Here is a 25,955-nt window from a genome sequence, read left to right as displayed (position 1 = left end):
TTATGCTGTCATTTTTAATTTTAATAAAATAGATAATTTCGTATTACATAGAGAGCAAGTCCATCCACTCATTATTGATAAAATTTTAGAAATATTTTCTATAAAAAGTTTAGTACTTGATTGGGAATGAATCCATTAGAACATGATTTCTACAGGTACAGTGTTCCCATCCTCACCCCCATTCTTATTAATTCTGAGAAAATTTAAAAATACAGAAAAGTACAAAAAATAAGACAAGATATCCATATACCACAATCCAGAATTATCCAGTATTTTGATATATTTACTTGCAGTCTTTTTAGTTTTTAAGAGAAATGGATGTTTATATATAAAATTGAAGTCCCTTTAAACAGTCCCCATCCCATCCCTCCCACACTCATCCCCTTTCCCTTCTCCACTCTTCACAAGCAACCACTATCAAGAGTTTGGTCTGTATCTTCCAATCCATTTCAAAAACATTTTAAAAACATACATACATATATGTATCCATTACCAATACATAGTACTGAATTTTGTGAGAAAAGTTTTAAAATTTACAAAAATGTCATTGTAATATATGTGTTATTCTGCAACTTCATTTTCCCCCTTCAACATGATTTTTGAGATCTTTCTCTGTAATACATGTAGATCTTGCTTGTTAAATTTTACAGATATACAGTATTTCATCATTAAGTATTTTCCATTTTGTTCCCGATGGGCATTTAAGTTGTTTCCAACTTATGGCTACTACAAATCATGCCACAGTAAATAGACTGGTATATATTTCCTAAGCATACAAACTCAGAATCTAGGTATTCTTGAACTTGTTATAAGGAATGTTTCCCTACTCCCAAGGTCATAACCATTTCAGTATATAGCTTTTTCATATTCCTGTTTTTATCCTCTTGGATCTTACCTTGGTGTATAGTTCATGGTTTGTTTTTTTCCTTGGAGAACAGATTACCTCCAAATCATTGTTTACATAGTCTCATTATCTTCTCACCTCCCATTGCCATTTCTATCATAGTCTAAATTCTAATAAATGCATAGGTGTTTCCAGAATCTCTTCTGTTCTGCTAAATCAATATAAAAGTCTCTTCCTTTCCAAAACTTAAAACTTATTTTTTTATTACATTGGTGAAAATCTCCAGATCTATGCAGACAGCAATAAGAAGCATGTTTCCCATTCCCAATTTTAGTGGAAATGCATCTAAAGTTTCAGCATTACCTGCACCATCAGCTTTTTTGTTGGGTGCAGGATTTTTATCATACAAATGTCTTTCTCTTCAGTATAAATTCCCTGGTGTCCAGGACGTTTTTCGCTTTTGTTTTCCTCATTTGTGATACTTTCCTTGAGCATGATTATTTCTGATGTGCTACGAGGCTTAAATTCTTAGTCAATGCTTTCCAATTTTTAAGATATTTACATGGTTTTTAATGAGTATGAATTTTCTGATGTCTAATGTGGTGTGACTTCTGGCTAAAAGCTTTCCCACATTCACTACATTGATAAGGCTTCTTACCTGTGTGTATTCTCAAATGCAGAGCAAGGGTTGAGAACTGAGAGAAAGCTTTCCCACACTCATTACAACCATAGGGTTTCTCACCTGTATGGCTTCTCACATGCACAGTAAGAGATGAACTTTGAGAGAAGGCTTTTCCACATACATTGCATTCATAAGGTTTATCACCTGAATGAATTCTCACATGTACAATAAGCGATGTTCGTTGAGAGAAGGCTTTTCCACATTCATTACATTCATAGGGTTTCTCTCCAGTGTGAATGTTTTGATGTTTTATGAGGTACTTCTTCTGGCCAAAAGCTGTTCCACATTCACTACATTTAAAGGGTTTCTCTCCAATATGAATTTTCTCATGCTCAGTAAGGTTAGACTTGCCACTGAAGGTTTTTCCACACTCCTTACATACAAAAGGCTTCTCTCCCGTGTGAGTTCTCTGGTGTCTGATGAGGTTTGACTTCTGAATGAAAGCTTTCCCACAATCCTTACACTCAAAAGGTTTCTCTCCAGTGTGAATTTTCTGATGGGTAAGGAGGTTTTCCTTCTGGCTGAAGGATTTTCCACATTCATTACATTCAAAAAGCTTCTCTCCAGTATGGGTGTTCTGATGTTTAATGACATACTGCTTTTGGCTAAAGGCTTTTCCACATTCATTACATTCAAAAGGTTTCTCTCTATTATGAAAATGCTCATGCTCGGTGAGATTTGATTTGTGGCTGAAGACTTTCCCACATACCTTACAAGCAAAGGGGTTTTCCCCACTACAAATTCTCTGCTGACTGAGGTGTGACATCTGAATGGAAGCTTTCCCGCATTCACAAGGTTTCTCTCCAGTATGAATTTTTTGATGAATGAGGATTTACTTTTGGCTGAAGGTATTTCCACATTTCTTACATTTGAAGGGCTTCTCTGTGTGTATGACCTTTCAAATGTAAAGGGATAAAATTCAAGAGAAAACTTTATAATACACAGTACATTACAAGCTTTGTCTCCAAGTATAAATTTTCTAATGCTCAATGAGGTTTTGTTATATTCACTGGTTTCTCTCCAGTAAAAATTTTCTTCTGCTCAATGAGATCTGTCATCTAGCTAAAGGCTCCTCAGTATTCCTTAGAACAGGGTTTCTCTCCAGCCTGACTTCTACATTTAATGAGGTGTGACATGTGAGTGAAAGTTTTCCCACATTCAGTAAATTCATAGGGTTTCTTGCCAGTATGAATGCTCTGTTTTCAGAAAGCGTTCAAACTTTTTTAACTGAAGGCATTTTCACACTGACTTACACTTAAAGGGGGTTATTACCATAAAGAATAAGCTGTGGCAGGATTTCCAAACTAAATTAAGTTGATGATTCTTTCCTACACAATTTCCCTCATGATTATAAGCTAAACTGTGTTTCAAATTCTTTCTAGGTAAGTTGAAAAAGATGTTGCCCTTAAAAGATATAATGTCTGAGATCAGAGGAAGTATTCTTCCAATTTTCTTATATTCACTGCTTTTTGTTTTTCCTCAGTCTTTACTGGAGATGGATGCAACTTCCTTCCCAAGTCTTGTTGCCTCTCTATCTGCTCATCATCTTCTCAGGCTTCTTCTAAAATGGAGTACAAAGAATCATCATTTAAAGGAGTTAATGTATAAAGTGCTTAGTACTGTGGCTGACAAATGGTAAGCACTCGATAATGTTAGCTTTATGTTACCATTATTTATGAGTTTTCCCATTACTAGTAATAAAATTTTGGGTTGTGCTTTTGGGATGAACTCTGGAAGCCCACCTCACAGTATGAAAAAATCCTCATGACCAATGTCACCAAATAACTTTTGAGAAGGAAACGCTTGTGGAGGATATCTGCATAGAAAATTAACATTCATGGGCACACAGAGCTTAAGGATTACTCTTGAAAAATACCCTTTCCCATTTCTTAGTTCAGCAAACTGAATGTAACCAACAATGAGGAATTAACAAGTAGGATAAAAAGATGACATAAAATTGAGAAAGTCTCCCAGGATGTCTAAGAAAAGGAAAGGAATTAACCAACAACTGCTTCCTTCCAAAACTCCAATTAAAGACAAGAAAAGGGAAAATGGTACAAGCTCACAAGAAAAAATGGACAGGACTGGAGACATCAATACACACAAACATTAACAAATTTCCTGATAACATAAGAGCACACAAAAGATTTTCAACACAGCAGAACTGAGGAAGTTTAAGTATGTAAAGATACTGCAGAAGATGCCAATGTCAAACCAATTTATGCCACAAAATATCAGAAAGACTAAGGAAATGAAGGGAATCAAGTACCTCAAAAGAAGGAATAAAGGATGGTAGCTGAAGAAAAGATTATATAAGGTGCAGCTGGAGCACTACCCTCCCAGTAGGACCACTCCTTTGTAGGAAATGGAAATTATTCTTTGCAGAAATTTAATCAGAGAAGCTCCAGGCTCAGGGACATCCAGTAAGAGATGATAAGGGAGAGGTGCTACACTGAAACCAATGGGATTAGATCTGTACATAATATGGTGAGCCCTCCAGGACAGTCTGTAGCTCATGCCCAAAAGGGTTGGCCTTCAGGTAATATATACCTGTGAGCAGGTATGAAAGGCTCCTTCTCTGAAAAACCTGAAAAGCCCATGAAAAAACTCAGTAGATACCCCTCCAAGATGTTATCTGTCACCTGTTCTCTCTTTTTTTTTTTTTTTTTGACCAAAACAAAGGACCTGGACACATCAGGGTTTGTGTGGGTAAAGCAGTATAATCATTCTGTGGAGACCTTGGTCCATAAGGCATTCCCCTCCCCCACTTTTTTTAAGATTTTATTTTTAAGTAATCTCTACACCCAGCGTGGGGCTTGAACTCACAACCCCGAGATCAAAAGTCACAAGCCCACCAATTGAGCCAGCCAGGCACTTTTTTTTTTTTTTTAAGATTTATTTGAGAGAGAGAGAGAATGAGTGGGAGGGGCCCAGGGAGAGGGAGAGAATCTCAAGCAGACTCCCTGCTGAGCACAGAGCCTGACACAGGGCTGGATCTCACGACCCTGAGATCATGAGCTGAGCCAAAACCAAGAGTCAAACACTTAACCAACTGTGCCACCCAGGTACCCCACCCCATGGCATTCTACTTTTGATTCACTGAAACCTACCAGATGACTAGAAGCAACCAGGCATGAAAGAACTTGTGATCACCTTTTAGTGGATCAGTCTTAAATATGGTCGCAGCCAATATTTCAAACACATTTGAGGAACCCCTACTAATAAGACAGATCAACATCAAAAGAAAAAATAAGAATGTCTGAGAAATATAGGTAAGGAACAATAAACAACAAAACCTAAAACCAATCAGACAGATGATATTTTATCAGTGAAACAATAATCTGGTTCTGTAAGCAAGAAACAAAAAGTTCCTTTGAAATTAAGATGGGGAGTGGGAAGTTAGACTGTATTATTCACTAATTAACATGGTCCTCTTACTGGAGAAGGATTATAGTACTTCACCCTAGCAAACTCAGGCATGGCCAGCTAACCTGTTTGGCCAATGAAATATAAGCCCAAGTGACAAGTATTTCCCGGAAGAAGCTTTAAGAAGACAAATTCAGGGACACCTGGGTGGCACAGTCAGTGGAGCATGAGACTCTTGATCTTGGGGTTGTGAGTTTGAGCCCCATGTTGGGTGCAGAGATTACTTAAAAATAAAATCTTAGGGGGCGCCTGGGTGGCTCAGTCGTTGGGCGGCTGCCTTCAGCTCAGGTCATGATCCCAGAGTCCTGGGATCGAGTCCCACATGGGGCTCCCTGCTCAGAAGGGAGCCTGCTTCTCCCTCTCCCACTCCTCCTGCTTGTGTTCCTGCTCTCTGTCTCTGTCTCTGTCAAATAAATAAATAAAATCTTTAAAAAAATAAAAAATAAAAATAAAATAAAATAAAATCTTAGGGGTGCCGGGGTGGCTCAGTCAGTTGAGTGTCTGCCTTTGGCTCAGGTCATAATCCCAGGGTCCTGGGGTCAAACTCCACGTTGGGCTCCCTGCTCAGTAGGGAGTATGCTTCTCCCTCTCCCTCTGCTCTCTCTTGCTCACTCTCTCTCAAACAAATAAAATCTTTAAAAAATAAATAAAAATAAAAATAAAATCTAAAAAAAAAAGATAACAAATTCAATGCCAGTTACTCAAAAAATTAAAAATAGGGGCACCTGGGCAGCTCAGTCATTAAGCGTCTGCCTTTGGCTCAGGTCATGATCCCAGGGTCCTGGGATCGAGCCCTGAATCAGGCTCCCTGCTTCGCGGGAAGCCTGCTTCTCCCTCTCCCACGCCCCCTGCTTATGTTCCCTCTCTCGCTGTGTCTCTGTCAAATGAATAAATAAAATCTTTAAAAAAAAAATTAAAAATAGAACTAACCATATTCACTTCTGGTTATATATCCAAAGAAAATGAAAACATTAAGTCAAAAAGATACATGTGCCCCCATGTTCACTGCAGCATTATTTACAACAGCCGTGTTATGGAAACAATCTAAATGTCCATCAATGGATGAACAGAGAAAATACAGTACATACATACAATGGAATATCATTCAGCCATTAAAAAGAACGAAATCTTGCCATTTGCAACAACATGGATGGAACTTGAGGATATTACAGTAAGTGAAAGAAGTCAGAGAAAGACAAATAATGTATGATCTCACTTATATGTGGAATCTTTTTTTTTTTTTTAAGATTTTATTTATTTATTTGACAGAGAGAGACAGCGAGAGAGGGAACACAAGCAAGGAGAGTGGGAGAGGGAGAAGCAGGCTTCCCACCGAGCAGGGAGCCCGATGTGGGGCTCGATCCCAGGGCCCTGGGATCATGACCTGAGCCGAAGGCAGATGCTTAACAACTGAGCCACCCAGGCGCCCCTCTATATGGAATCTTAAACAAACCAAGCTCATAGATAGAGAACATACTGATGGTTGCCAGAGGTGGGGTTGGGGTGTGGGCAAAATGGGTGAAAGGGGTCAAAGGTACAATTTCCAGTTATAAAACAAGTCATGGGGATGTAATGTACAGCATGGGAACTACAGTTAGGAATACCGTATTGCATATTTGAAAGTTGCTAAGAGAGTAGTTCTTAAATGTTCTCATCGGAAGAAAAAAAAGTTCTTTAACCATGTGTGTTGACAGATGCTAACTAGAGTTACTGTGGTGATCACTTCATAATATATACAAGCATCAATTATGTTGCAGTGGGTGGGGGGATGGGGTAATTGGGCGATGGGCATTAAGGAGGGGACCTGATGTAATGAGGACTGGGTGTTATTTGCAACTGATGAATCACTAAATTCTACCCCTGAAACTAATAATATACTATATGTTAACTAGCTTGAATTTAAATAAAATCTTAGGGAAAAAAATATATTGTACATCTAAAACTAATATAATGTTGTAGGTGAATTAGACCTCAATAAATTTTTTTAAAAGACAAATTCAGAGCATAAACCAAGGTAACATATTAGCTGAATGAAGTAAGTTCCAGAAAACAAAAGAAGAACACTGATTAGAGGAAATACTCAAAGAAAAACAAAACAAAAAAAAGCTTCCTCTCCTGTAAGCCATGAATCTCTAGACTTAAAGGGCACACTTAGTACTTTGCATGATGAAAACAAGATGCATACCTACATGTATCACCATGATATTTCAAAAGAAAGAGGCCATAAATAAAAAAAACTATTATATATGTACACACACACACATATATATCACCCAACTACACGTAGATATGTATTACTGAAAGGAACAGGAATCAGAATGTCACCAAATTTCTCAACAGAAACACGAGAAGCTAAAAGACAAAACTCTGAGGGAAAATTCTAAGCTTAGCCTACCAATCTAATGGGACAAAGGCATTTTTCAGGTATGCAAATGTTAAAAAATTTTATCTCAATGCACCTTTCCTCTCAGGATGCTACTAGATGAGCTCCACCAAATTAGTAGACAGAGAAGGTGATACAGAATCCAAGAAAGGGGATATAACATGGAGAAAACAAATGAAAAAAAGTCTTTGATAATGTTGATGAAAAACTACAAGATAAGAGCTATCAGGTCAAAGTACAGCCAGTTCTGACTGGAGCAGAAGGACAAAAATTCTACAGGTAAATCTCCATGGGGAAAAAAATTTCCCAATGCATTTGACCATGTGGAAACTAGTATTTAGAGAGCTTTTAACTATTCTATGGAGTCTGTGCTAAATACAGAAAACCAAGGAAACAAAAGTATGACAAATATAAATTCCATGAAAGAAAAAAAGTATAATAAATAAAATTCTATACTACACAAATACTTCTGTTCTACATGAAAGGATAATAGTTGTCTCAAAAAGATGTCTTAAATAAGTTGTGAGCTAAACTAGTCACTTTTTTCATGGAGCACTATTAATTTACTTCAATAAATTAATAAATGACTGCCTTACAAATTATGGTTATTCAGACTTGGGTATTATTTGGCAGGTACTTTCTTGAGACAGAACGAAGTGAGAATCATTTCAAGAAAAACAACTGACAGTACATGTTGCCAATGATAAAATTTGAGTTTTCAAACAAAAATTAAAATTTTGGAAAATCTGTATCCTTCACCATGAGATTGATAGGTCCCAATACTTAAAAGACTTTGCTTTGGGGCGCCTGGGTGGCTCAGTCGTTAAGCGTCTGCCTTCGGCTCAGGTCATGGTCCCAGGGTCCTGGGATCAAGCCCCACATCCGGCTCCCTGCTCGGCAGGAAGCCTGCTTCTCCCTCTCCCACTCCCCCTGCTTGTGTTCCCTCTCTCGCTGTGTCTCTCTCTGTCAAATAAATAAAATCTTTAAAAAAAAAAAAAAAAAGAAAAAAAAGACTTTGATATGTTAATATTTGAAAGATCTGTATAACTCAATTGACCAATACATGATGTTTCAAAAGTCATGCATGGGCAAGAGACCCACTCAAATTTTAAGACAGACCAACAGATTTTACCTAAGAAAACAAAAAAATACAGAGTTTCAAATTCTATATTGCAGCTAATCTTGAAAAAATTATTTATCAGGTGTTAATGTAGTACCAAAGAATATCCACAACTATCTGAAAAGGCTACTGAAATATTTCTCCCTTTCTAACTATATCTGTGTGAAGTCACAATTTTTTCACATACTTCAACCAAAATAACATGTTACAACAGCAGAAATGAGAAATCGAGCTGTCTTCTATTAAACCAGACATTAAAGATACAGATATGACAAACACTGCCTCTCTTCTCACTAAACTTTTTCATTTTGAAAAATTATTATTTTTTTAAAATTTGTCAGAGAGAGAGACAGAGAGAGACGGAGAGAGAGCGTGAACAGGGGGAGTGGCAGGCAGAGGGAGAAGCAGGCTCCCCACTAAACAAGAAGCCTGATGTGGGACTTGAGCCCAGGACCGTGGGCTCATGACCCGAGCTGAAGGCACTTAACTGACTGAGCCACCCAGGTGTCCCTGGAAAATTATTTTTATTAAGAAATATAATTTAGGGGCACCTGTATGGCTCAGTCGTTAAGTGTCTGCCTTTGGCTCAGGTCATGATCCTAGGGTCCTGGGATCGAGCCCCACATCAGGCTCCCTGCTCAGCAGGAAGCCTGCTTCTCCCTCTCCCACTCCCCCTGCTTGTGTTCCCTCTCTCACTGTGTCTCTCTCTGTCAAATAAATAAATAAAATCTTTAAAAAAGAAAGAAAGAAAGGAAGGAAGGAAGGAAGGAAGAAAGAAAGAAAGAAATATAATTTAAGGGGCACCTGGGTGGCTCAGTCATTAAGCATCTGCCTTCGGCTCAGGTCATGATCCCAGGGTCCTGGGATCAAGCCCCGCATCGGGCTCCCTGCTCGGCGGGAAGCCGGCTTCTCCCTCTCCCACTCCCCCTGCTTGTGTTCCCTCTCTCTGTCAAATAAATAAAATCTTTAATAAAAAAAAAAAAGAAATATAATTTAAATTTACAAGTAATGGGATTATTATTATTTTTTAATAAATACACTTTTAAAAGTTTCTCAATTTTACTTTTAAATAAGGCAAATATCACTAAAGTCCACATAAACCAAAAGGTCTCATGTTTGTTTATATATTCCATTGTGGTAAAACACACAACATAAAATTTGCCATTAACTATTTTTTTAAAAAGCCATCCAGGCGCCCCTACCGTTAACTATTTTTTCCTTTTACTTTTTGTAATTGAGGTATAATTGACATAACATTATACGTTCTTTAGGTTCAGGTGTACGACAAGGATTCGATATTTGTATACACTGCAAAATGGTTACAAGTCTAGTTAACATCTGTCACCATACATACAGATCTTTTACTTGTTATGAAAATTTTTAAAATCCAGGTGGTCCTCAAGTTTTAAGAATATAAAGGTGATTGCTAATGGGTACCAAGTTTCCTTTTTGTGCGGATGAAAATGTTCTGGAATTAGTGGTGATGGTTGCACAACTTGGGAATATACTAAAAACCACTGAATTGTATACTCTAAAAGGATACATTTTATGTTATGTGAATTAAATCTCAATAAAGCTGTCATTAAAAAAAAAAGTGGAAGTCTGAAAACTGCTACTCAAAACATTTCTCATTACTCATTCAACAAATACCTTCTTTCCTTACTCTGTGTGTGGCACACTTCTAAGCTCTAGGGATAAACAATATTGACCAAAACTGACAAAATTCGCTGTCCTCATCAAGATTACACTATAGTGGACAGATAAATAAAGAAGATGGTTTGTTAAAAAGCTGTAACTGCTATGGAAAAAAGATCAGAGAAGGGTAGAGTTTTAATTTTAGATAGAGTGGCCTCTGAGAAAGCAAGATTCAAGACATAAAAGAAGAAAGTGATCCTTACAGGTATCTGGAAGAAGAGCATTCTGAACAGATTTTAAAGAAATTCACCAGACCCGAGGAAGAGCCTGTCAAGCATGTTAATTATGCAATCAGTGAATCACATAAATTATGCATATTATGTTCCTCATGTCCTTCTTGGCTTAACTTGACCCCTCCTATTTTTTGACCATCTTAGAATCTACAGAACCTCCTGAGAGCAGCTCCAATAACATGCTCCTAAAAAGGTTTCTCCAATCTTGTCTCTTACTTATGAGCATCTTTCCCTGAACTTCTAATTACAATCAGATTCACTTTTCCTAAAATGTTTCATACTAAGTATCTTTAAACCGAATTTGTATATAGCTAAGTCTTAACATCCTAACTATAACCTGAGATGCTGGATTGTATTAGTCGCTCTACTCTTTTCTTTGAATGGCTGATGGCAGAAATTTTTTAAATGCCAGGGGCAATACCATGGGAGAAAAAAGGAAGAGAGAGAACTTAGATTTTAAAGACTAAAAAGACAACAACCAAATCCAAAGTCTAAACCTTGACTGGATTCTGGCATTTTAAAAAAAGCTGTACTCCACACTGGGTATAGTTAAAGACAAAAAAAAAAAAAGAACAAAATTTTTTTAAAGCTATAAAAGTATTTTGGATATAAATGAGGCAATCTAAATATGGACTAATTATTACATATTAGGGCATTATAGCTAATCCATCTAAGGAGTAATGATATTTTGGTTATGTAGAGTGATGCCATTATTTTTAGACAATGAATACTTAATTTCTTAGAGGTGAAGTGTCATGACGTTTCAGCACATACAAATATGCATACACAGGGAGAGACATATAAAACAGACATAGCAAAATAAGTATTGAATCTACATAGTGGCTATATGGGAGAATGCTATACTCTTCTTTCAGATTTTAATATTTGAAAATGTTCATGGATAAAAAACTGAAAAAGAAGAACTGATCAGTAACAATCCTTCCACAACAATTCATAGATTAGTTAATAAGTATCTCATATTTAATCAAAATGGGAGACAGAACATGGGCCTTCTTTTCAACAGGTTATAATATAGACTCCAGATACCAAAATATAAAAACATGTAAGACAACTTACTCAGGACTTTTCAATTTCCATGAAAATGTGAAACAGGATGGTCGAAGGGGAGATCAACAAAAGAGGAACATGTTTAAATGATAAGTAGGACCTGAATAGGTAGAACATTGCGTAATCAAAAGCCAAGATTCAAAGAATTTTATAAAGAAAATACGTTCACATTTATATTCATGGTTAGTTAATACGTCCTCTCTTGATAAGATTAAAGTATATCTTTTTAAAGGCTTGGCTGACCATATCTCAAGGATCATGAGAAAATAAATAATCCAGACATAATATGAAATTGGTTTTAGGTAATCTCTCTGGACCTGAAAATAATGAGCTGAAATCTCCAATTTGGGTATTATATTAATGACTTCAGTGATACAAAAAGAATGAAACAAATCAGACAGTTGTTTATCGTATAAACAGGTAAAATTATGGTGGACAAGACAGAAAGGCTGGAAAAATAAAAACTGATACTATAGAGTTACTTCTAACTTCAGAATAAATGAGTGTTGGGGGGCCTGGGTGGCTCAGTCGGTTAAGCATCAGCTCTTGGTTTCGGCTCTGGTCATGATCTCACGGGTTGTGGGATAGGCTCCGCACTGCACATGGAGTCCGCTTCAGATTCTTTCTCCCTCTCCCTCTGCTCCTCCCCACTTGCACGCAGGCACACACATACTCTCTCTCAAATAAAATCTTTTTAAAAAATGAGTCTCTGGGATTTAATTTATAAAGAAAAGGAGGAAAGGCAGAATGCAGTGTTCTAGGAGCCACCTCCAGTGAGAGGAAAAAGGGGAAAAAAATAAAAGCAAAAGATAAGAAAACACTTAGAAAGATAAAGCAACATCTCAGGTCAAGACACCAATCAAGCAGAAGTGTGAGAGAATTCCTACAGGGGTGACTCACATGACATAAATAGATCCTTTCTTCTAAAATGGTAAAATAAGAACATCTCTGCTCACTTTTCACATCTGTGAAGGATAAAGAAAAACAGGGAAGGAAAAAAAAAGGGAAAACTACATTGTTGAGAAGAGTAGGAAGTAGCTATAATTCTAACATCTTATGAGGATTGTTAGCAGGCAGCTGCCATTGCTGTTTTTAGGAAGAGTTCTCAGGCACAATGCTCTCCGAAAACATAAGGCACAGCCTCAGGGGCCAAATCATCACCTTGTTTCTAGTAACAGAATCCAGGAATGTAGGCTGGATACAGAAGACTTGGTGGACCCACCAGCATCCCTAAATGGTAGAGAAAGTAGGACGGAGCAAGGAAATACAGAGACACCATCAGTAAATAAAGCAGCTTATTATTAGTACGGCAGAACAGAAGGTCACAACTCTCTATCTCCCTAAATTCCTGACTTGTATATCTAACTGCCTATATGAATATGCACTTAAATGATCAGTAGACACGTCACAATCAACAAGTCCAAAACAAACCTCTTGATCTATCTCCCAAAATTCCTGAAGTCTTCCTATCTCAGGAAATGTTAACGCATTCTCTTCTAGTTAAAACCCTGGAGTTATCAGTGTGATTCCTCTTCCTCTTATAAACAATACAACCTAAAAAATAAATAAATAAAAATAACAGTCTATCAGCCAATCCTGTCAGCTATTTCTTTAAAATATCTTAAGAATCTGGGGCACCTGGGTGGCTCAGTGTCTGCCTCCAGCACAGGTCATGATCCCAGGGTCCTGAGATGGAGCCCCACATCAGGCTCCCTGCTTTTCTCTCTCCCTCTACCCCTCTGCTCCTCCCCCTGTTCGTGATCTCTCTCTCTCTCTCTCTCTTGCTTTCTTTCTCAAATAAAGAAATCTTTAAAAAAATAAAATATAAGAATATGACTTGTCACTAGCTCAACTACTACCATTTTCTTACCTAGATTACTGCAATAGCCTCTGATTAATCTCCTAGCCTTGGCCCCCTATACCTTATTTTCTATACAACAGCCAGAATATAATTCTGATCTTATCACTCCTCTGCTCAAAACCCTTTGATGGTCTCCCAAATCACTCAAGATAAAGGCCAAAGTCTCTTATTCGGCCTGTTACCTAACCAAACCTGTTCTTTTTCCTTTGTGCTCACTGTGTGCCAGCCTACTCTGCCCTGATCAATATTTCTAAAATAGCAAGCTCCAGCCTCAGGGCTTTTAACACTTTTTGTTCCTTCTGGCTGAATGCTCTTCCATCAAATATTACATGCCTCACTTGCACATGCCTCACATCTTTTTTTCAAACGTCATGCTTTTAGTGAGACCTTTCCCTGACAAACTGATTTAAAATTGTAACTACCAACTGGCCTTCTCTATGCTGGTTTTCCTTGCTTTAATTTTTCTCCAGAGCACGACCACCATCTGATAGAACATATATTTTTACTTATTTACTCACAGCGTGTCTTCCTCAGGAGGGAGGAATTTTTGAAAACTTTAATCAATGACATCTCCTTAGTAACTGAAATGGTACCTAATAATATCATTCAATAAATACTTGTCAACTATATGAATATACCATGTCGAGAGAAATGTAAATTGGTTTACTACTTTTGAGAACATGCTTATTTCTGTCAAGTCTATAAATAAACATAACTTTGACTCAGCATTTCCACTTAGGATAAATCACCATAGAGTTGTATCTACACTACCTCTGCGAAGCAATATAAATAAGCATATATGCACTTGTGTATTCAAAAGCATACGTCTGGGGCGCCTGGGTGGCTCAGTTGGTTAAGCGACTGCCTTCGGCTCAGGTCATGATCCTGGAGTCCCTGGATCGAGTCCCGCATCGGGCTCCCTGCTTGGCAGGGAGTCTGCTTCTCCCTCTGACCCTCCCCCCCTCTCATGTGCTCTCTCTCATTCTCTCTCTCTCAAATAAATAAATAAAATCTTTAAAAAAAAAAAAAAAAAAAAAAGCATACGTCTGGAAACAACCTAAATGTCCATAAATAGGAGACAGGTCAAATAAAATGTGTTGGTAAGAGTCCTTCCCAGAAAACAAAAACAAACAAACAAAAACCACTATGGACCCAACAGAATACATACTACCATTTATATGAAAAGGAAAAGTGAGGGCTTACATACGTATATATTCATATTTATAGCATAGATATATAATATATGGTTTATTCACAGACTACCTCAAGAAGGCTACATGTGAAACTCTTAAAAATGACTGCATCTTTATATATATATATATATATTTTTAAAGATTTTATTTATTTGACAGAGAGACAGCACAAGTAGGCAGAGTGACAGGCAGATGGAAAGGGAGAAACAGGCTCTCTGCTGAGCAGGGAGCCGGATGTGGGGCTCGATCCCAAGACCCCAGGATCATGACCTGAGCCGAAAGCAGCCGCTTAACGGACTGAGCCACCCAGGCGCCCCATGACTGCATCTTTAGAAAAAAATCTATAGGACTGAAGTAAGAGTTAAGAGACTTTTTCACTGTACACCTTGATGTTCAACAATTTTTACAAGCTCATGTTATTATATTAAAAACCAAACACAGACTCATAACATTTATATGCACATACAGCAGAAAAGGGCAGAACTGATTGCTAAGGCAACAACTTCTGAAAGAGGTATATGGGGGTGGAAGAGAAAGGGAGGCTTTGTTTGTTGATGTGTAATGGGGGAGAAGGTGCGATAAGAAGACAAGAGAAAGCATGATTACAGATGTAAAACATAACTCAGAGGCATTTAACCACTGAAAGAATGAAAGAAGGTGGCAAGTAATAAAAAGGAACCTAAATGTCAGACAATTTATAAAGATTTAAGACCTATAAAAGACAATGCATGGGAGGAAAAAAGTCTATACACATTGGGAGGTATGAGATGAGGGTATGAATGAAAGGGAGAACAATCACACAGAGGTAATACAAATAAAGTGTGAAGTGCTGACATCCAGAATGGAGATAAGAGGGGCATCTAAAAAATCTGATTAAATAATACAGTACTGAAGCAGAAAAAATGATGACTGTAAATGTAATTCAGGTATCTAAAGAATTCATACCAAGTAAATACTCCAAGTCTAGGGACTATAAGAAAACATCCCTGAGTATTTCAGAGGTATCAATGCTGCCTGAACAACTGTGACCTGCCTTGCCATTCACTCACCTGAACAAATTTCCTTTCCACTTTGTTCTCCACCATCCAGAGTGTCTTCTTATTCAACAGAGGATCACATACAGTTTGGTCAGTTTATAACCTGCTTTTGGGGAAATGACACAGCACTAGAATGTTAATGCTGGGGGCCAAAGTACCATCCTAGCACTCAGGCTGAGCCCTGGGGCCTCCAGGCCTTCTGAATGATGAGGCAGGTGCAGTTTCCAGGTACACAAGGAAGCAGCCCTGTGAAAAAGAACAAAGTAATGACCTTTTGCCTTAGAGATTAAAGCACACACAATTATAATAAGCAAAGGGACTAAGACTATCTGAAACCTGAATTTCAAAGCCATACCCATTAAACCATTTAAGTTTCCACACATCCAGAAATGGGGTAAAAAAGAGAGAATTATTTCTCAGAATTTCACTTACATAGGAAAGCTGTTCATACCTTACATGACTGGTTGCTACTGTTCTGTACCACCACATTCCTACATAGGTTCGAGTGGATTTTAACCATGGCCCTTATTCCTGGATGAATTTAATACTCACATCTATGACAACAGCAGTGGATGCCTATCAGAACTAAGTTACGAGGATACAATGCATAGGAAATCGTTCTTACAGTATTCAGGAATAAAGTTGCAAAAAGTTTTCCTGGAGTCCTAACATTTACTTTGTATTATAATCTGATTAAAACTATGTATTAGAAATGTCCTCTAGGGGCGCCTGGGTGGCTCAGTCGTTAAGCATCTGCCTTCGGCCCAGGGTCCTGGGATCAAGCCCCACATCGGGCTCCCTGCTCCACGTGAAGCCTGCTTCTCCCTCTCCCACTCCCCCTGCTTGTGGAATTCCCTCTCGCTGTGTCTCTGTCAAATAAATAAATAAATTCTTTAAAAAAAAAAAATTTTTAAGGACATTATTGGGACAACTGACAAAATTTGAATATGGATTTTGTATTAAATAGTAGCAATGTGTCAATGTTAAAAATTTTCTGATTCTAGTTACCATACTATGGTCATGAAAAACAATGTCCTTGTTCTTAGAAAATTCATGCTGAAATACTTATAAAGGAAGCATGTATTCAACTTAGTCTCAAATGGTTAAAAAAAAATTATGCAAATATTTGGACAAAGAAAGAAGGAAAAATAAAGCAAAAAACCAAAACGTAAATGGTAAATTTGGGTAAAGGATATATGGGACTTTCTGAACTAATCCAACTTTTCTATAAAGTTGAAATCATATAAAAAAAAAAAGCAAAATCCTAAAAACCTGAGTTACTACTTATACACATACACACTATCTACTATGTATGTTGAAAAAGCTTGGTCACCAATTTTTGTGCTGGGGTGTGGCAGAGATGGAGGGCTTAGAACATAATTTAAACAGTAACGTACACAGAAATAGGGGAGAGTGAGTTGGCTGAAGACAATCTGCAGGGGAAAGGAGATCAAGTTTGATATTCTGGACATCCAGAGTGTCAGGTTTCTGAGTAACATGCAGGCAACTGCGCATATACGTAAGGAGCTCAGAATAGGCCTAGGAAGCCCAGGAAGGAAATGGGAATTTATCAGCTGTGAGAATATCAGTGCTGCTGAAGACATAGGTGGAATGTGACTGTGACTGCTTAGAGAATATACACAGTATATGAAGAAGATAATCAATGACAGAATCCTAGGAACACCCAACAGTCAAAGAGGCAAGGAAAGGTTTCAAAGGAGCATGGTGGCTGCTTAGTTTTGAATCTTTCAAGTACTTCTGAAAACTATACAAAATATCAAGAATAATGGGGGTGGTGGGCAGCCAATACACACTCTATTATCTTTTGTAAAACTAGCAGAGAGAATACGTTCACTCTAAATCATATTAAGTGTAGCCCCAAACACCCAAAATAGTAGATATGGTGCAGGGACCACAACAGTATGGCAGGCACAGCAAGAAAGACTACATAATGGTGAGCAGTCTTTGAAATAACAGATCTCAGAAATAATTAGCAAATATTCATCCTCAGAATGACAGTGAGTGAGAACTGTTGCAACTCAGTCTAATAATGAACAACAAAACTAGAACCAAAAAACCCCTCCCAAACTCCATGTACCAAAGGCAGACCCACAAGTGGCCTAAACAGGAAGTTGCAAAGAAGCCTAGGAAGAACTGGGAATGCTTTGAGGGATTCCAAGAACTTAAAAAGCTCAGATTTGTGCAGCTAATATTTCTTTACTGAATGAGTAGGCCTCACCCTAAAGGGATCTAATAAAACAAGACCTAGATTAAACAAAAAAGGACTGCGGGGAAAGCAGGAGTATGCTTAAAAAGTACTTGGGAGTAGGGTGTCCCCAGATTTAGTAACTTCTAAAAGTGAATTTATCATTCTGGAAGGCAAGTACTGTGAAGAATTATGGGAAAACAGGGAGATGGAGATAGAAGTCGGCTTCAACCAGGTTAGGGTGAGGAACTCATTTGCTTTAAACACTAGAAGAGGCACATAAACTCTGAAGCACAGAATGCTATTATGTTTCCTTTTTCCCGGTTAATGGTCTCAAAAAAATCTATCTCATGCAAACATGAGTAAACAAAATAATTTGTCTGTATCCATACAAAGATACTACAAGAAAAACAGTGAAAGCAAACAGCATAACTTTCAAACAGCTGAGTGAACTCACATGAAAAATACCGCAAGAAAGAAATGAAAACAAAATGAATTTTTAGAACTTTAAGAAGCAAGCAAAGCTATATAAAGAACACAATGATAAAAACAGACTCTTAACTATAGAGAATAAACTGAGGGTCACTGGAGGGGAGGTGGGTGAGGGAATGGGTTAAATGGGTATTAAGGAGGGCATTTGTTGTGATGTGCACTGGGTGTTATAGGTTAAGTGATGAATCACTAAATTCTACTTCTGAAACTAATATTACATTATATGTTAACTGGAATTTCAATAAAAACTTGAAATTACAAAAAAAAAAAAGAATACAATGATAGAGAAACTAAGCGAAGAAAAGGTCACTCAAAAGGAGGGAATGAAAAGAAAACAAAGTAAGAATAGACATCTTGGGGTGCCTGGCTAGCTCAGTCGGTAGAGCACGTGACTCCTGATTTTGAGGTTCTGAGTTCGAGCCCCATGCTGAGTGTAGAGATTACTTAGAAATAAAATCTTAAAAAAAAAAGGATGGACATCTTATTTTGTTCTGCCTGATTTTTTTTTTTTAAAGACTGCAGTATTAGAGTTTGGGGGGATTTTTGTTTTCCTTGATTAATGTGATCTTTCCTGGTTGTTTCATCTGAGGCATAGCAGTAGCTTCAGCCTTAAATTTTTTGTTTCTACTCACATCCCCAGAGTTGCAGGCAGCATGGGTAATGTATATATAGGTAATCATAATCTATATTTGACCACAGAAGCCAACATCTTATCCAATGCAAAAACAAACACTGGAGGAGCTTCTATTACATTCTAATAAAAATAAGGATGCTGTCTCAAGTATTATATAATTATAAGCAATAATTCAGTAAATTAAGCTGGAAATAAAATTAATTTATAGATAATCAATGACTTTCTCATATACCACAACAAATGACATTGTTGTAAAACAGCAATAGAAAAGATAAAGTACCTAGAAATAAACTTAGTAAGAAGGTCTAAAACCTGTTATGAAAAAAAATTTAAACACTCCAGAGGACCCAAAAGGAAACTGGAACATATAAATAAAATACATATCATGTACATGGACAGTATTTAACATCATAAAGATCTAATGTCCCTTTCTCCTAAGTTATTGTAGAAATTTCATGCGATACCAATAAAAATAAGCTTTCCCCCTCAAGAACTAGACAAGTTAACTCTAAAGTTTACATAGAAAAATAAATAAGCGGGGCGCCTGGGTGGCTCAGTCGGTTAAGCAGCTGCCTTCGGCTCAGGTCATGATCCCAGGGTCCTGGGATCGAGCCCCGCATCAGGCTCCTTGCTCAGCGGAGAGCCTACTTCTCCCTCTCCCTCTGTCTGCCTCTCTGCCTACTTGTGCTCTCTCTCTTTCTCTGTCAAATAAATAAATAAAATCTTTAAAAAAAAAGAAAAATAAATAAGCAAGGGGGCGCCTGGGTGGCTCAGTCAGTTGAGTGTCTGACTTTTGATTTTGGCTCAGGTCATGATCTCAGGGTCCTGAGACTGGGCTCCGCACACAGCAGGGAGTCTGCTTGAGATTCTCTCCCCCTCCCACTCTCTGGAAGCACGTACATACATGTGTGCATGTGCGTTCTCTCTCAAATAAATAAAATCTTGAAAAAGAAAGAATAGCTAGGAAACTCTGAAAAGAACAAGCAATAACAGACTAGCTACACCAAAATTATAAAGATTCAATAATAAAAAGATAAATATTGGTATATGAATACAGACTGGAAGATGGATGAGACTATGAAGTCCAGAAATAGATCAATACATGTGAGAATTTATTATATGATCAAAATGGAATTTTAAAATAAACTTAAAAACAAATAAATAAAATAGTAAACTTAAGAACTTTTAATAAATGGAGTTGGAAGAATTGGGTAGCCAACTGGAAAAAGAGGATGCATGCCTAATATACAACAGGATAAACTCTAAATGGACTAACATATAAATATAAAAATGAAAACCTATAAAAATTATAAGATTTGAAAGCACTGGTGAAGGCTTTCTGACTATAAATGATTGATAAATCTAACTACATGAAAAAAAAACACAAAACCCTCCTGATTCAACAGAATTTTTAAAAAAGAGGGGTGTCTGGCTGGCTCAGTCAGAAAAGCATGCAACTCTTAATCTCCAGGTTGTGAGTTCAAGCCGCACATCGGGTGCAGACATTACTTAAAAATAAAATCTTTAAACAAATTTTAAATATAAAAAATAAATTAAAAAAAGAAAAATGAACGTCAAAACAAATTTTTTAAACTTGAAAAAAAAATTGCAACTCATTTCACATAGGGCTAACTTTTCTAATGGACAGCTACTAGAAGAAAATGGGACCCCCCACAGAAAAATGAGAAGGATATGAACAGACAGTTCCCGATAAAAACATGAAGCCCTTAAACATATGGAAGATAATCAACCTCCCTCATAAGAGATGTAAATAACACCTACACTGAGATACCAATTTTCACTTATGCCTTTGGCAAAAAATAAAATAGTAACACTATACTCTAATGGTAAGGTTCTAGCAGAGAAGGTGCTCTTGTACATTGCTAGTAGAGTGTTAAGTACCTAGCTATATGGGCAATTCCACTTACGGCAATCTAGAGATACTCCTGCATAAGTCCAAAATGACACAGGTAAAAAATTATTCATTACTGCAATTAGTAACAGCAAAAGATTGAAAACAACCCAAATGTCCAACAACAGATGTCCAACAACTGAATCAACTATGGTAAACACACACAATGGCATCTTATTTATACAGCAGTTAAAAAGAAAAAAAAAATAATAATGATTAAGGAGATCTCCAGGACACATGGAAAGAAACTATACTTGGCTGGGACAAAGAATGTGATGGGTGAGGGAAGCAGAATGAGATGTTATCACTGTGGGTTGTATTTCTTTTGTTGTTGTATCACATAAATATATAGTTTCTTTTAATTTTTTTGTTTTTTGTTTTTTTTTAAGATTTTTAAATTTTTTTAAAGTAATCACGTTGAATTTTTTTAAAGTAATCGCGATACTCAATGTGGGGCTTGAACTCACAACCCCAAGATAAAAACCTGCATGCTCTACCAACTGAGCCAGCCAGGTGCCCCCATTAGTTAGTCTTTAAGTAATCAAATTCATTTTTTAAAAAGCAGTCCCTGAACTTGAAAACAAATTGAAACAAATGAACCCAACTATACATTAACTTGAGTAACAAAGTTCCCCAAAGAAAGGATTTAGAACAGAGAATTGACTGTACATCTTTAGTGGGATGCATTCTAGGGACAAAATAGCTACAAAGAAATTTTTCATGTGATAAAGTATGTTCATGGTTACTATTAATACCAGTAATGTTACTGTGAAACCACTTTCCTTATATTGAAAGATAAAACAAAGAAAATAAGCATTTATGTTACATGTTTCAAAATTTTTACTATGAAATACAATTAGGAGCTAATTATTAGATAAAAATATCATAAAATTTAAATTGAATTAGAAATACTTATATGAACTCATGATTTTTAAAAATGGATTTTCTAGCTCTATCACCAAAATGCCTTGAAACAAAATTACTGCTGCAGCAATGAGAACGTCAGCACCCAGATCCTGGGCTCTAATACCATTCTCCAATAAAAGGAACCAGAGCTCCTTGGGAGAAATGGCAAATTCGAAGGCTAAGAGGGAAGGTAGAAAATGGGTCTGGAGTGCAAGAAAGTTTTCAAATTAAATGGCAGCAAGTCAAAATGAACTAGGAGTCAGACTGGAGGAATGTCTACCAGCTAAAACTGTGGTAATATGAGTATCAGAAAGAAAACTAGTTTTAGTTACTAGAACACAACTTTATAATGATGCTTACAAGTCAGAAAAATCTGAAACAATTTGAGGTTTGCAATCAAATAAATGTAAAAGGAATTTTAAAAACTAGGAAATCACCACTTTCCAACCCTTAAAGAAGCTGATTTAGCCAAGGATTATTTATCAGTGTTGAAACCATCCATTAAATCAATGGGGAATGAACATTCATATGGTACCAAAGTAAATCATAAAGATTTCATTTTGGTCAAAAAGGGAAAAATATAATCACTAATGATATGTCTCTCCTGATGTTATGCAATTTGAAGATCATCTCTGATGTACTCTGGCCAAAAGTAAGTCACAATTGGGATTTTTAAAAAACATGATCAGAGGTTCTGAATTACAACCATGAGAAAGTAACCACAGAAATCAAAGAACATTTTCATGAAAAAGATAATGATGGGTTTCTAAAGATGAATGTAACTTGAACACAGAAATCTTAACTTCCTCATTCCAGTTATAAAAGGAAATGTCAAAAAAAAAAAGTTTAAACATGGAAATAAAAAAAGAACATCTATACATCTGAATCTTTCAGAAATATCTACCAGAAATAGTACAAATGGCTGTACTATTTCTAAGGAACTATTATTTTGCAGACAGTAATAATACTGCTATTTATCATTTATCGAGTACTTACTACATACCAGGCACTATTTTTTAGAACTTAGAACTCCTTACTTAATCTGCACAACCAACCACCCCATGAATTAGATACTATTATTTTCTACTAGTAAATGAGAAACAGGCATAGGTTTAAGTACATCAAGGTACAAAGTGGCAGACTTCTGAGTTAACGGCAGTCTGGCTCCGTGGCCTATGTCCTCCTTAAAAACAAACAAAAAAACAAAACAAAACAAAACTTTAACTTTTAAATACTAAATTCATATACTTAGAAAACCAACATAAAAAGTTATTTGCCCAGGCACCTGGGTGGCTCAGGTCATGATCCTAGGGTGCTGGGATGGAGCCCCCCCTCCTCCTCCCCCCCATTGAGCTCCCTGCTCAGCAGGGAATCTGCTTCTCCCTCTCCCTCTGACCCCCACCCCCCACGCATGAATCACTCTCTCTCAAATAAATAAAATCTTTTTTTTTTTTTTTTTTTTTTTTTTTTTAAGATTTTTATTTATTTATTTGAGAGAGAGAGAATGAGAGAGAGCGAGTACTTGAGAGGGGGGAGGGTCAGAGGGAGAAGCAGACTCCCTGCCGAGCAGGGAGCCCGATGCGGGACTCGATCCAGGGACTCCAGGATCATGACCTGAGCCGAAGGCAGTCGCTTAACCAACTGAGCCACCCAGGCGCCCTCAAATAAATAAAATCTTAAAAAAAAAAAAAAGCTATTTGCCTTTGCCCTACCTATCCCAGTACCACCACCCCAAACAGAGATAGCCACTTTTATTAGTTTCTTGCCTATCTTTTGAGTTTTCTAATGGAAACAAATACAAACATGTATTATTCTGCCTCTTCTTACTTCAAATGAAGCATACCATACATTTGGCATCTTGTTTTCACTGAACAATACATTTTAGAATTATTTCAGTGTCAATATACAAAAAGCTTCCTCCTCATTCTTTTGTACACTTGTGTATTATTCTGTTGTATAGATGGACCTAATTTTATTAAACGAATCTCCCAGTGATGGCTAATCTTTACCTATACCTGCAATGAGCAACTTCATACCTATATCATTTCATGGAAATGCAGGTACATTTGTAGGATTAATTTCCAGATGTGAAATAGCCAGCCAAAAAGAAAATACATTTGTAGTTATAGATGTTGCCTGCTTCATGCTAACACCAATACGATTTTAATTTCTAAGGATTTATATTTTAAAATATGTTACCACTAGATGGATGGATCTAGAGAGTATAATCTTAAAACTAAATAAGTCAAAGATAAATACCATATGATTTCACTGATGTGGAATTTAAGAAACAAAACAAACGAACAAAGGAAAAAAAAAAAAAAGACACAAACCAAAAAAACAGACTCTTAACTACAGCGAACAAACAGATGGTTACCAGAGGGGAAGTGGGTGGGTAGGGGGATGGGTGAAACAACTGAAAGGGATTAAGAGTACACTTGTCTTGATGAGCACTGAATAATATATACAGTTGTTAAATTACTATATTGTACACCTGAAACATATAATGCTGTATGTTAACTATACTGGAATTGAAAAACAAAAAACAAAACAAACAAAAAAAACATTAGCGCTGGGCTCCCACCTCCCCACACCCAACTGCTTTTCTTTTTCAGAGTTTTACTGGCTATTCTAGTTTATTTCTCCATGTGAGGTGCATAGTCAGTTTATCTAATTCCCCCGCTCCCCCCAAAAAACTGTAGATACTTTTATTACGATCACACTGAATTATTAAATTTATTTAAATTTGCACACGCTTCTTTATGACGTCTTCCTATTAAAAACATGGTGTATCTAATTAATATATTATTCCTCTCAGCACTTTTTTTTAAAGTTCTTTTCTAATAATTTTGCATACTGTTTCTCATTTTTTTATTGTTATTGTAAATAGTTCTCTTCTATTATGTGTTCTGGCTGTTGTTTATTTGGAGACTGTTGATTTGTAAATATTAAATTGGTACCCAATTACTTTAACTCTTATTATTTAAAATTCTGTTAGGGATGACTGTGGGGATTCCTTAAAAAAAGCATCTTCGTAGAAGGAGTAACGGTCTTTATTACTTCACAAAATCCATTCAACTTGGAAACACCTCGATTCATTTAGGAGTCAGACACCTAGAAACTAGGTCAGACTAGTAAATAAACATTGCCAACAACTAAATTTTCTTCAAAGAACGAAGATAACCGTACCTAACCTGGAACTCCAAACCCTTGACTCGAATCCTGGGCTTTCTGTGCTATATGACGCTGTTGCTCAAAGTGCAACGTCGGCATTTAATCTAGGACTTAACAGCAGCCCTATTAAAATACCCTGAAGATCAGGAGATTTGAGATCGTCTCAAGCTCCCCCACGAACAAAAAGTGCCTTCGAAATAGTCTTGCTTGCTTAAAAAAGAAGAAACCACGGTGATCTGCATTCTACTCCAATTAAAAGTAAATGTGTTTTTATATAAAAATTCACTTTTAAATCATTTATCACTTAGCTTTTTCCCCCCTTCAAATAAAAAACACTCCACGAAGATGGCACCGTTATTATCAGCACTTTCGACAAGCGAAGTGCGGCTCAGATATTATTACCTCAATGCTAGTCTCCTACATCTCCCTCTCAGATGCAGCCATACACAATCCTGCACCCAGTTTCTCACTCAATAATCCCGACATCCAGTCAAACTTACGGACAAACTCAGGGTCACACACGCTCGAACCCTCCTCAGAAACCCCCACCCCCACCCCACATGTAGGCCAGAAGCTCTTAAACCCACTCCTCATCCTCGCGCCGCGCCCCAACAGATCCAGAATCCTCCCCTTCAACCTCCCCGACCCGACCGGCCCAAGACGCCCACATCCCACCTCCTACTTTCGCGCCACGTGGACCCAGGGGCCGGACTGACCCGCGGACAAAGACCAAAATGTCCACTCGGCGCGCTGCGCCTGCGCACTCCGAGGGCGAGCGAGCACTCCCAGAAGTCTCCGCGACGCGGCCCGCACGGTCACCGTGGCCAGGCCCAGGCTGGTATTTGATTACCTTCTGTCAACAGCAACGCCGCTTTTCCGGCCTTGAACTACATTTCCCTTAAGGCTTTGCTGGTCAGCACTCTGTCCCACACGAACTTGGCTGCCACTTCCAGTGATTATGGGGCTCTCAGGGTGAGTCGTCCTGCTTTAGAAGAAAATCAGCTCAAGCCTGGTGGGAGGTTTGGAGCCGGGACTACGTCTTTGAAGCTCCCCCAGGCGCAGTGTCAAACGGCCAAACTCAGGCTCTGA

The 25,955-nt window shown here is 37.4% G+C and overlaps 1 protein-coding gene across 10 annotated transcripts; it reads right to left on the bottom strand.

Annotated features, from left to right (window-relative positions):
- ZNF146 (zinc finger protein 146) lies at positions 1 to 25,946 on the bottom strand. Of its 10 annotated transcripts, none has more exons than XM_036068084.2 (4): positions 25,542 to 25,635; positions 15,555 to 15,788; positions 12,883 to 13,005; positions 1 to 3,087 (listed from the first exon to the last, which is right to left on the bottom strand). In XM_036068084.2, the coding sequence occupies exon 4, from the start codon at positions 2,290 to 2,292 to the stop codon at positions 1,414 to 1,416; it is 879 nt and encodes a 292-aa protein (XP_035923977.1). In that variant the 5' UTR covers positions 2,293 to 3,087; positions 12,883 to 13,005; positions 15,555 to 15,788; positions 25,542 to 25,635; the 3' UTR covers positions 1 to 1,413. The 10 variants fall into 10 exon arrangements, 9 of the variants coding, with proteins under 9 accessions (XP_035923977.1, XP_035923980.1, XP_077919468.1 ...); XM_036068087.2 differs by having other exon boundaries at positions 1 to 2,421; XM_078063342.1 differs by lacking the exon at positions 12,883 to 13,005 and adding an exon at positions 11,461 to 11,551.
- Between the last annotated feature and the right edge of the window lie 9 nt (positions 25,947 to 25,955).

Source organism: Halichoerus grypus, chromosome 15 (assembly GCF_964656455.1).
Source record: "Halichoerus grypus chromosome 15, mHalGry1.hap1.1, whole genome shotgun sequence".
NCBI lineage: Eukaryota > Metazoa > Chordata > Mammalia > Carnivora > Phocidae > Halichoerus > Halichoerus grypus.
This window is presented reverse-complemented; position numbering and strand designations above follow the sequence as displayed.